The 13367-nt window shown below is 33.9% G+C and overlaps 2 protein-coding genes across 2 annotated transcripts in view; both read left to right on the top strand.

Annotated features, from left to right (window-relative positions):
• Nucleotides 1-6961, top strand: part of LOC106070185 (transmembrane channel-like protein 3) — a 40934-nt gene extending 33973 nt beyond the window's left edge. The window contains exons 18-22 of the mRNA XM_056014871.1: nt 1259-1369; nt 2699-2824; nt 3932-4010; nt 5387-5429; nt 6836-6961. Of these exons, the coding sequence (XP_055870846.1) occupies nt 1259-1369; nt 2699-2824; nt 3932-4010; nt 5387-5429; nt 6836-6936 (460 nt within the window). The 3' untranslated portion in view covers nt 6937-6961. The remainder of the gene's footprint in view (nt 1-1258; nt 1370-2698; nt 2825-3931; nt 4011-5386; nt 5430-6835) is intronic.
• A 115-nt stretch (nt 6962-7076) lies between these two features.
• Nucleotides 7077-12623, top strand: LOC106070186 (dentin sialophosphoprotein-like). The gene is made up of 2 exons (XM_056014854.1): nt 7077-7287; nt 7484-12623. The coding sequence occupies exons 1-2, from the start codon at nt 7085-7087 to the stop codon at nt 11571-11573; spliced, it is 4293 nt and encodes a 1430-aa protein (XP_055870829.1). The 5' UTR covers nt 7077-7084; the 3' UTR covers nt 11574-12623.
• The last annotated feature ends 744 nt before the right edge of the window (nt 12624-13367 follow it).

Here is a 13367-nt window from a genome sequence, read left to right as displayed (position 1 = left end):
TCTACTCCCATGTCATTCCAGTATTCTCAGCTTAACTGATGACTGACCTACTTTTTATTTATTTGCCAGTGACCTTATATTTCTAGAAGATTCCTCCCCAGCGTTTGTAAAATATAATTTATTTTTCAACATTCCATACTTATTGAATGTCATTGTATTCAATCATCTCCAAACTCCATTAGAGTGAGAGCTTGAGTGGTTGAAATCCTCTCTTGCAAAAGCCCTGGACTAAAACCCTGCATTTTTGCATAGTGCATGTATGTCACCATATGGGTACAAAATTTGTGGTTTCCCCAACCTATCGAGACTGACATCAGCAAAAAGAATATGAGATAAGGTTTCCTCTTTTGCGCCAGAGTGGGGGCATCATGTGTTAAAGTTCGGCATGAGCCTTGCAAAATATGAGCCAATAAGACAGCGGCCTGTACTGCACTGTGCTAAGCTTGCTCAGGCAGCCTCCACCACAGAAATCGTGGTCAGTGCGTCTCATGTGCTCCCAATCTCTAATGGCTTTTTGGGACTAGTATTCATTAGATGGTGATTTAAACTTGAAATAAAATAGAGTTAATTCATAAGTTTTTCATATAGACCTTCTAATTATAACATGTAATTTTTGTGTGTGTTTATTATTTACAGTAAACTTCATATTCATATACTAGTTCACTTTAATTTAACACCATTACTAGTTACAAAGAAAGAAAAGTGAACCAATGATGTCACATTTACTCAACTTAGACTACATTTGTTTAATTAACACTTTTATTTTAAAAATTTCCAATAAAATGTATTTATTCATTATCATAATCATCATCATCAAACTGATTGAGGGCTTGAGAGGTTCAAATCCTCATTTGCAAAAGCTCTGGACAGAAATTTAGCTGTTGTGTGTAATGCACGTATGTTACCATACAGGTCAAGTACATGTGACTTCACAGACCTGTTGAAATAGAAATCACTATGTCGGGGACAGTCAAAAAGAATATAAGACAAGGTTTCCTCTTCCTCCTCGCTGCAGGGGGTACAGTAAATTGAAGGTTAATCCCCGGTGACAAGAATTTTTTCCTCCAGTCTGTGCTATAGAAATGTACAAAATAAAAATTATTTTTTTAATTTTAAAAGTATTCATCAATACATTAGGAGCCTATGGAGCACTTTCCCATAAGCCTTTAGATCTTGTAAGAAAGCTTTAACTGTTTAATTTATTAATTAGTGATATTTTTATGAACAGTTAAAAACATTTTCCAATTTTTTTTTTCAGGTCCAATAACTTCTACTACGCTCTGCTTTTGGTGATGCTGTTTCTCTGTATGCTACCTCCCTTGTTTGCTATTGTTGGCATTGAGCCATCCCCACAGTGTGGTCCATTTAGGTAATTGTAGACCTATTATTTAGTATGGAAAACTGATTGATAAGAAAAATAAATTATTTATTCTTATCTTCATATCTTATAAATTATAAAGTTCCCACAAAAAGAAGATACTTTTATACTAGGCCTATATGTCAATCAAGCATGTTAATTAGACTCCAACTGTATTGTTGGTTTTCTTGGCTGATTCAGGCAATACATTCCATGCTCTAATGGAAGTAGGCAAAAAGAAACACTTGTATGAATTGGTCCTAGCATTTGGAACAAAAAATTGTGCCTTTATTCATTTCATTAACGATTTCATTTTCTTCTCAATTTAATTTGGGTATAAAAAGAAATCTAGAGACATTTTAACTTTTAATTAGATTCCATCATTTAGGAAAACCTATTTAACCCTATAGTTCTTATATTTAGTTATAAAATAATCCATGTCCAAGGATTCCAGCTTCCATAACCTCAATGTAGCACTCATTGGAAACATCTGGTATAGGAACAAGATAGGCCAATGATTGGTAGAAAACCACTAGGTGAACTTTTGTTTTTTATCTCACTTGTGATGAGGATGGAAGAGAGACCTGGGTTGCCAACAAGCCTGCCACAACTTTCCACAAAAGGGGTTGTCATAAACACTGGGCATCTGAATTGGCAGTCCTTTCACAGTTTGTGGTGGTTAAAGAAAAGGAATATGAAGAATTTCCCCATAGTGCAGCCTTTAGCTGCTATTAGCAAGCTGGCAAGATCCAGAGCCTGTGTCACGCCTGTGTGCTAGGTATAGGGCAGGACCCAAACCTAGTTATTGATGCTGCCATTGTTGTACCTTTAGACATCACTTGGATTGAAGAGCTTCTGATCAAAGTCTGGTCATTGCATAAAATCCTTTCTAACAGTCATCAGGATAAAAGCACCTTGTGCACCAATTCCCTAATGGCCTTCATGAAAGGTTATAATAAGTCATTTTACTCATAAAAAATTCATTAAAATTTTTTTTTTAATAATCATAATACAAAACATTAACACCAGGGCATTGGCACTTTCTTTTCAAAATGTAAAAAAAAATAACTATGCATATCGGGTGTTCTCTTCAAAAAATTAGCTAACTTTATCTTCTCATTCTTAATGAGACATTAAGAGCTGTTATACAAAAGTTAAGAAACTGCTGGTAACTTCCATATGTATTAAACCACATTGGTGTCTACCATAAACACCTCATTCTTTTGCAATAGGAGTTTATTTTTTGTTTAAATTTACATCTAATTTTTGAATTTTAATATATATATATTTTTTTTAGCTTAGATTGTAAATTAATATTTATTTGATTCTGTTTTTTTTTAGTGGTCAGCAGAGAATGTTTCAGGTGTTGACTGAAACTATGGAAACAGAACTGCCAGCCTCAGTTAACTCTGTCATTCAATATGCTGCTTCACCAGGAGTTATCTTACCCCTTTTTATGTTGCTGGGGTTAGTAAAACATTAAAATACTATGATTTTGTGTATCTAGCCTTAATTTGATATTAAGAAATAAAAAAGAAATTATTATCTCATAGATCTAATGCTCTAGTTGTAAATCTGTAATTAAGAAACAAATTTAGATTCTTTTCTATTATTTTTCATTCTTTTTTTTTTAGCTTACCTAAGCTTTTGACATCAGATATCAAGTTATTTACTTAGGAATCCTTGGGCTTTTGCCTCTTAATTAGGCTATGCCTCTTTTTCGGAGGGGTTTATTGGTCTCTTTATTGGGCTTTTTTTTTCTTCTTTTTTTTTTAAGTAAAAAGGTAAATTTTAAATAGTTACAATTTAAAATGAATAAAGTTTTAGATTCACTTCAATGTGATTGGAAGTGGTTGTGACATTTGAATGTGAATCAAATAGTGACTGATATTCAAATTCCATTTGAATCAAATTTAGTATTTGAAAAATTGAATAAAGACATTATTTTTGAAAATATTTTTGTGGCAATCAGGCTGCTTATATGCACACTCTATGTGATGAGTGTCCATAACACTCATTATGGTTAGTCCATTAAGTGTTGTTTTTGTTTGTTTTGGTAAGTATTATGTACCATAGAATAGGTTTTTGTTTGTTTTGGTAAGTATTATGTACCATAGAATAGGTTCTTTCTGGAATTAGTGGAAAGACATTAGATACTACTCTGTAGCCACCTAGGTGGTATGTTAACCAAACCTTCTCCCCAGCAGAGTCCTGGGTTAAACCCCAGCCACAAGCTTTTTTTCCTGTACTCTGAGCTTTAGAAATGCATTTTCTAAGGTGTCCACAGTGTAATACCCTGCCATTATTCTAAGAAAAGAAAAAGAAAAAAATTGCTATTTGCTGCTATTTATAATAGAGCCCTGTGAGTGAAACGTTTTATTTGGTGGGTAAAAAGGACCTCAAGGCCTCCTAGCTAAGCCCTGGAATTCAATGGCTGTAAGTTGAATGTATAAAGTATGGGGGGGGGGAGGGGTTTGAACACCCTCCCTGGGCTATGCCGATGAATACAAAATCTATAAAAGCAGTCATAGGTCAAACAAATGTTCATAAACTTTTTATGTTCTCTTTCTACAGAATGACTATCTACTATTTAGTGTCAGTTGGTCACTCCTTGAGGGATGCTAACAATGAACTGCGCATGCAGCTGGAATATGTGAGAATTTTTATTAAGCCTTTCCATTTATGTATGAGTCTGATCTTTCATGGATTTTTACAGGTTATGGATAAGTATCATCTACATACGTCTTTCATGTCAGACATAGCTTTTTTTTTTAGTACACTAACTGAAAAATATTACATCATGTCAACCAAAACATGGTGATACTTTATGCAAAGAAGTGAGAGGATGCAATTTAGTAAATGGTAATTTAAGAGCTAAATACCATTAGGAAAAAAAACCTGTAAAATCTACATGTTTTCAGTGGACTGATAGATAACAGGAATCATTGCAAATATTATATTCATTTATACACTTATAGTAAGTTCTAGGCATTATAATCTAAGAATCTTCAACTCTAATGTCAAGGCGGCCTTATTGTATGGTTCTGAAACATGGAGAACAACTGAAGCAACAACAAAAAAAAAGTACAGACCTTCATCAACAGATGTCTGAGAAATATCCTTAAAAAAATACACTGGAACGACAAAGTAGAAAACAATAAACTGTGGGAAATGAGTGAACAGAAAAATATAGATGATCTTAGGAAGTGGAGATGTATTGGTCACACCCTTAGAAAAGATACCAACAACAAAGCTAGACAGGCCTTAAAGTAGAACCCCCAGGGCACAAGACGTAGATGAATACCAAAAAGAACTTGGCGATAAAGTATACTAGATGAAGCCGAGAGGACAGGAAAGAGCTGGGAAGCCATTAAAAAACTAGCAGATGATAGTCTTTATTCTCATGACTCAAATTTGTTTTGTTTTTTTACATGTTTTGAATAATAGCATCAGTTTGGCTACAGAAAACATATTGATATTTCATGAATTACTTTGTTAAAGTACCGGTATTGTCCTTAGTCAACATTGTACATTTTTATTTCATTCATTAGCATAGCTAGGAATTCACCTTCATTTGGAGGCCTGGGGCCTGCATATTTAATAATCAATGTAAAAAGACAAAATTTGGAACACTTATTTGGGAACTCCCCTCAAGTGGGGGCCCAGTGGGATTTTTAAATATTCTTCCCTCCCCCCCCCACCCCTCCGCCAGCTATGCCACTGCTTTCATTTGTTAATTATTATTATTAAAATGTAATCTTATTGAATAATGTACAGACATTCCTTCAAAAGAGAAGATAATTACATCCTAAGTTCATTCATGTTTTAATCTATGTGCATCTTAAGTAAAGACTTCAACTCTGCTCAGTGACTGATTTTCTTTTCTAATTCAGGCAACCAATTCATGCTTTAGGGAAGAGGAGCACTTGTATGAATTAGTCCCAGCATATGAAATAAGAAATGCACTTTTATCTTATATTAATTTTTTTTTTCATCCTTTCTTGTGTTGTTTTTTTTTTCTTTTCATAGGAACGAACTGAAGGAAGGAAAAAGGTTTATGCAATGGCAGATGGTAATAATCTTTTAAATTGAGCTACATCTTTTTTTATTTTTTTAACAACAGGAAATATTAAAAATTAAATGTATATAATTGGAAATGTGATATTTGAATGAAAACTGTTATGTTGACTATTGACCTACCTTTAAAAATCATCTAAAAGGTATTGAATGTTTGGAAAAATAAAATTCTTATCTTGTAAAAAAAAAAACAAGCTGCATATTATATTTTAAGGTTATCTTTCTTAAATTGCATTCATAATGATAAAGGATTTTCCTTTCTATCACAGGAATAATCTATTAATATTTCTTCAAATTGATAGTATTATGAAAGTAATAATATATTGACTTGACTTTATCTTTGAATTCCAGTCTTGCAAAGGACCACAACATAGTTAAGTCCATGTCCATTGTGCAGCCTTTGCTTCTAGTTCTACTGATCTCTTCCATTTCTGCTTTGGTCTTCCCGCCTTTTTCTTCTTTCTGTGGATTCCAGTCCAGAGCCTGTTTCAAAAAAAATATTCTGTTATCTCCACATTGTATGTCCACTCCAGCCACGTTTGCGTCTTTGGATTTCTTGGATTATCAGATCTGTGTTTTCTGGGTTTTGTTTGACCATCTAGCACCAATTATAAGTCACATGCATCTGTTGGTGGATAGAATACCTGGAGCTTGGGGTATTAACATATTAGGATGTTTAAATCTGTTAACATTAATAGTTTTGTAATTTTACAATATTTTAGAACCATAAGCCTATAATATGTTTATTTTTTAAGTTTTTTAGAAGTACCATTTAAAAGTAATTTCATTTTACATTATTGTCACATCCAAATTAGTCAAGCTTTATTCTCTTACCATTTTACATTATTGTCACATCCAAACCATTTTACATTATTGTCACATCCAAATTAGTCAAGCTTTATTCTCTTACCATTTTACATTATTGTCACATCCAAATTAGTCAAGCTTTATTCTCTTACCATTTTACATTATTGTCACATCCAAATTAGTCAAGCTTTATTCTCTTACCATTTTACATTATTGTCACATCCAAATTAGTCAAGCTTTATTCTCTTACCATTTTACATTATTGTCACATCCAAATTAGTCAAGCTTTATTCTCTTACCATTTTACATTATTGTCACATCCAAATTAGTCAAGCCTTATTCTCTTACCATTTTACATTATTGTCACATCCAAATTAGTCAAGCTTTATTCTCTTACCATTTTACATTATTGTCACATCCAAATTAGTCAAGCTTTATTCTCTTACCATTTTACATTATTGCAACATCCCATTAGTCAAACCTTATTATTTTAACATCCATTAAATCCCTAAAAAAATTTGGATATATAAATAAATAATTATGAGTTAAAGTATGCCTTTTCGCAATCAGCTTATGTTTCCTTTTTTTTTCTAGCCCGTCATGAGCCAAAAGGTCGAACAAAAGGCCATGGCTGGGGAGCTGCCAGATCAAGCTTTGTCACTAAACCAAAAGACATGGCAAATACAGGCAAGTGATATTTTGATAAATAATTAAATTATGTGGAGAAAAAAAAGTTTATCTGGAAATGCTACTAGCTTTTCTAATCTAAAAGTTGAACAAACCTTGTCAATATACTGTTTAGCAATGTCAATATTCTTATTCGCAATGGCAGTTCTACAAGCAATGCACACATCTAAAGGAGGGCAAGCCAAGAGTCGAGTGCATCCCACTGCCGATGGAAGTAGAACCTCATCACAGGCTCAAAAAAAACCTGGCCAAACTTTAATGGATAAACTCCGTGCAGCTCAAAAATTACAAAATGTTCCTGTAGCAGTAATCAGGGGGAAACAATCAATAAAAGCCAATACATCTGCGTCAAGGGAAAGGTAGACTACAAATAAATTTTTTTTAAATTTTCTTTTGTCTTCATTATTTTGTAACTGGTTTGTTGATCCAAAATAAATTATTTTGAAACATATTTTATAAGCTCTCAATATATACTATTTGACTATTTGAGCTAAATAAATAAATATATAATATATATGTATATATATTCTGCAAGTCATTTTTCTGTATCTTCAGAAACAAAATTGCCGCTCAATCAGCTTATAGGAGTGCACTTTTAGAGTATACCAGAGGTCAAGGTCAACAAAACACAACTCAACAAGATGAAGACAGTATAGAAGAGGCTAGCGAAGATGCAAGTCAGAATGACAATATGACAAACAGACAGATGCAGAAACTCCGAAAGCTGTTACCAAATGGCCATCGAAGCAATCCAAGGGCACTAACTAGCAGACACAAAGAAGAAATAATGGTGGAGTCTGTTCAAGATGAAGATTCCCAACCAGTAGAGGAAGAACCCAGACTAGCTAGATCAAGTTTGTGGGGGAAAGTGAAAATAAAACAGTTACAAGGTAAAGAAAGTTCTGGTAATATCAATCCATTTCAAAAGATTCAAGCATCCATATCTGCACAAAGAAGGCAAGCTTCCACAAGCTCTAAATTACCACAGTCCTTAGACAAAAGTTTAGCCAAATCTTCTATAGCTAATAAAAGTAGTAACTCCACAGTTTCAAGAAATCTCAGTGGAAATAAGATGCCCGAAAGGAGAAGACGACTCAGTGTGTCATCGTATGTTGATGAAAGTGGTTACTTATCTCCCTTTAGTGAGGAGAGTGAGGATGAGGATGAAGATGATGAACAAAATGAAGAAAACGTCACTGAGATCGAGCTTCTGGAAGAATCTAATGACGACCATTATGAGGATAGCACTGTAGATCACAGTGACCTAAACACTCATAGCACAGGCAGCAGCCCTTCACTTGCTGAATTAGCAACACATCAAAATGTAGAAGTAAAAAAACGCAAGGGCATTCGTCTTCCATTTAGCAAATTTAGGTCAAAGCACCAAAAACCTCAGTCCCACAATGCCCCAACACATACAAGTTCACCACCCAAATCTCTAAGTAAGTTAAAAAAGGGAGAGAATGCTTCAGAAGGTATGACAGACAAGGATAAAAAACAGAAGGCCTCAGTTAAAGCTCCTTTGTCCAGGGTTTTATCCAGTGGTTCCATTACTGGGCCAGTTCCAGAGATTACAGTTCAGGACTTCAGTGAGACATCCAAACAGTCTATGGATGTAGATGTGGAGGAAACTCCAGATAACCAGAATGACATGCAAGAAGTTTCAGTGTCCAATGAAAATGAAACTATTGTTGAAAAAAGTATTAGAAAAAACTTTGACAGTAAAAAAAGTAATTTTTCTGCAGTTGAAGGAACAAAAGATAATGAAACCTCTGTAAGTGGCAATATCAAAAAACAAACTGCAAAAGCTCTTTTAAATAAAGCAAAAGAAAAGGTACACAATGTTGGTTTAGACTCTATGCATAAAAATATTAGCTCAAAGTCTGATAATGAAAATAGTATAGTGCAAGTAGATGATCAAGAGAATGAACTCAACGATGAAAACACTTTGATTGTGGAAGAAGATGCCGAGGAGCGAGGAAGTGTTGATCCAGATCAAAGAGAAGCATCAGGGAATGAAGCCCTTATTGTGGCACAACACAAGATCAAAGATACACACAAAAAGAAACCAACAAATAATAGCGAGTCCTTGAAGGAGGATGACTCCAATCAAGCTGACATAACACAAAATAATGTAGACAATCAAATCCCTAACAAACCACAAATATCCAAACTTTCGTCATCAAAACCAAATGAAACTAAAAAAAGTTCTCAGCAATCCCAGCAATCAAGTAAATCAAATATTGTAACCAGGACGAAGAAAATGGGCAGAACAATCATTTCTAAACCAAAAATGAAAATACCTTTTCAAAATCAGCCATCGCCTAAAGATTTGCCCAGTCAAGACACTACATCAGATTCTCGTTCCATTAGGAAATCAACACTAGTTCAAGCTACTGTACTAGAGACAGCCTTGCAACATTCAAATGAAACCAAAAATTCTAAAATTTTGACCAGAATGAAAAAAATTGGTGGTAGTAACATACTTGATAAGTCTTCTCAACTAAAGAAGAAAATCATTCAGTCTGAACCAGGTCCAAAAACACTCATTGCCAGTAAACCTGAAGAGATATCTGATAACACCAGCCAGAATAAGAATGAATTTCAAACTGAAAATTCAACACCAGAAAAAGAAGATAAATTATTTGGAAATCATTTTCAGAATGTTAACATTCTTCCAAGATTAAAAAAGATTGATCGAGATAAAATCCCACACAAGAAACCCATTACAAAACCCTCATCTGTGAAATATGACAGAAAACTAAAGCAATCTGTGTTAGAAGCAAACCAAACTCTGGTCAATAATCCCCGGAGGTCAAGTAAAACTTTGAAAAGAAAGAGCCTGGAACAAAAGGCTACAGGAGTGAGCTCATTGCAAAGCAGCAAAAGTGAGCATCAGACGTCTGACTCGGAAGAAGATAAGGACAACTCTGATTCTAATTCCTCACAAGATGATGAGAGAAAAGAAACACAAAATGAAGAAGATTCAGACTATGATGATAATAACATAGAGTCTGTGTCTCAAGAATCAAGTGACTTAGAAATCAATGATGAAACAGATAAGGAACCAGAGCTTGAAGAATCAGAGGACCTCCAAGAAAATATCAAAACCCAAGACACCAAATCATCTGTCCGTCCTGATGTGAAGCACAAAGTGAAAGGAAGTGACACCAACCAACATGTTAACCCATCCGCCAAATCAAAGCCGCCAACTAAAGTCACAAGACAGTTGAATTTCACAAGTGATAAGACAGTCTTAAAGAAAGTTTCAAGAAACTCAACGGGCATTGAGAATGATACAGAAATGGAAACCCAAGAAGATACAGTAGACTTAGATGAGGATATTTCAGACAACGATCTCTCACAGAAGGACAATTCATCTCAAGAAGCTGAAGATGATTCAGAGAATGAGGACTATGGCTTGGTAAATAAAGATGCTACCCCTAACATTGATATTGATTCAGAAAATAGTGATAATACTTCAGAAAATGGTGAAACAAAATCAGAAATTGGCAAATATGACCCTGAAAATGACAATAATGCCTCAGAAAAAGATGTTGCTTCAGAAAATGATAATGCCTCAGAAAATGATGATGCCTCAGAAAATGATGATATTATCTCAGAAAATGATGTTAATGCCTCAGAAAATGATGATGCCTCAGAAAATGATGATATTATCTCAGAAAATGATGTTAATGCCTCAGAAAATGATGATAATTCCTCAGAAAATGATTATATTGCCTCAGAAAATGATGACAATGCCTCAGAAAATGATGTTAATGCCTCAGAAAATGATAGTAATGCCTCAGAAAATGATATTACATCAGAAACTGGTTTTGAAAATGATGCAGATGTATTAGAAAATGAGGCATCTGGCTCAGAAAATGATTCTTGTGCATCACAAAGAGTTGGTGCCTCAGATAAGGATGATAGTCAAACTTCTGATAATGAGGATGTTATGTTGAAAGACCAAGAACTTAAAACAGCACAGAATGCCAAAAAAGATTCTTCCAAAGCAAACGTACAGTCCAGGGTTAAGAAAAAGGTGAATCATCCTCAGGTTGATGTATCTGGTACTGAAGATGTACAGAAAAAAGAGACAGATACAGAAGATTCCATGTCTCTCAATAATAATCTACACACAGTCATTGATATAGAACACACTGACAGCCAAGAAGATATTTCAGGAAGTGAGAGTGATGCATATTCCAAAAGTCTAAATGCTTCTAGTAATTTTCATAGTGAACTTGGATATTTGCGAAGAGACCGCCCCAGCCTAGTTCCTGTCTCTAGTGACGACGAGTTGTCCCAAAGTTATCAGGACTATCTTAGATTTATAAAAAGCCAAGAAGGAAAACCTCGTCAAATTTCCAATTTTCCAAACTTTCCCATTGTGTCACCTTTGCCTATACAGTCGGATGAAATCCTTCAAAACATTATCCCTTCTTCTCCGACCAGACCTTTTACCATACTTGCTATAACCAATGGGAAACTAGATCTTGATGTGGAGGATGTGGTGATAGATATAGCAGACGATAACGAAACAGACAAAACAACAGAAGTTCAAAACTCTGAGAACAAGAATGCTCAGATACTAGAACAATCTTTTGGATTTACAAAGTTGCTTCAAAAATTTCAAAGTTAAAATGTAAAAATGCCTGCTTTGGAAGTGTAAAAGTTAAGTGTGAACAAAAATCCAATGTCAAAATTTATTTTGCTTCAACCTACAACTAAAAGTAACATAGTTTACTTCTGTAAGTATTGATTACCAAAACTTGTTAACAAACAAAATTATTCACAACTGTTTTTTAGTCAATTTATTTGTCTGTTTGATAAGCTTTGCATGTTGCTTCAGAAATGAAGATTATTACATCCTAGCCCAAACCTCCTGCAGGATGACAGCTGGCATGGTTTGAACTCAGGACCATCATGTGTCCAAAGCGCATACCTCTTGACCAAGCAGCAACATAAGTAATATGTTACAATGGTGTAGCTTACATATGGTTGAAGTTACTTCATGGGAAGAATAGTAAATTATTTTTTAATGAGCTAATTGCTTTGCGTTGTTAAGACTTTGCAATAATGGAGTTACCTCTAAGCACAATTTAAATGGAAGATATGGTTTTTATTTAAAATATTTTCTATGACAATATCAACTCTTCAGATAGGTTTTGTTTTTGTTTGAGAGCTTTATTATGTTATAGATGAGAAACAGAATTGATAGAAACCATTCAACTAGGAAAATGACTCTGCATATTGTTTTCTCATGACAAACTTTGTAAAACTCTCTATGAGTAGGAATTCTATAATTAAGAAAAAAAATAAATAAAGATGCAGAATTTGTATGTACAATGTGCTGAAAAGTAAATAAATTAATGAAATGGTAATAAGAAGTTGAAACTTTTTTTTCCTGTACAAGTTATTTCCCTGTATCTTCTTCTTATCTTATAAAATACAGACGTTACTTCAAAAAAAAAAGATGGTACCAGGTATTTCATTTTCATTGTATACCATCAGAAATTTGCCTGTCATAATTTATGCAAACTGTGAAGGTGGTTGAAAATGCTTGACAGAAGATAGCTGATTAGAAACAATAGGATTCAAAATTCAAAACATAAAATTGATTTCTTTCAAAATATCTGATAAAGGTACAGGAAAAGATTTTATAAGAATGATCAAAGCAGAATATTTTAGGATTTTTGTATTAGTCATGTTTAACTTTTGAATGGCCTAGAGAATGTTTTAGTTCCTTAGTTCATTAACACAAATTCTGCATCTTCTTATTGTTTAATAAATATACAAAAACTTAAATATTTTATTGTCCATTTCTTTCCAAGTGCCAATGCTGTCTTTTTTTTTTTGTTGGAAGATTGAACTTTTAAGCTTTTTGTGGAAAGTATGCATGTAAACAGATTTTTGTATGAAATTTTTAAAATGTTTTATCTACCCCATTGAGTGAAGTGGGGTTGCAGTGGCTGAGTGGTTAAGTCCATGGCTTCCAAATCTGGGACCCTGGGTATGAATCTTGGTGAAGACTGATTTTGAATTTCAGGATTTTTAGAGCGCCCTTGAGTCCACCCAACTCTTATGGGTACCTGACTTTAGTTGGGGAAAGTAAAGGCGGTCGTTGTGCTGGCTACATGACACCCTGCTGATTAACTGTTGACCAAAGAAACAGATGACCTTAACATCATCTGCCTTATAGACTGCATGATCTGAAAGGGAAACTTTTATTGAGTGATGTAGGAAAAGGAAAGATAGAATGTTATAAGTTGACCACCTTAATGTACTATAAATTGTAAATTATTTTATTGTAATGCAGTCCTGTATAAGTTCACAATGAAGTGTGAAAGGTCAGAGTTTATTTTTTATATTTGAAATTTGTTTCATATCTCATCTACAATGACAGTGTTTATATATATGAAGTTATTGGTTTGTA

This window comes from Biomphalaria glabrata, chromosome 16 (genome assembly GCF_947242115.1).
Source record: "Biomphalaria glabrata chromosome 16, xgBioGlab47.1, whole genome shotgun sequence".
Lineage (NCBI taxonomy): Eukaryota > Metazoa > Mollusca > Gastropoda > Planorbidae > Biomphalaria > Biomphalaria glabrata.
Note: the sequence above shows the minus strand (reverse complement) of the source record. Positions and strands in the feature narration are given on the sequence as shown.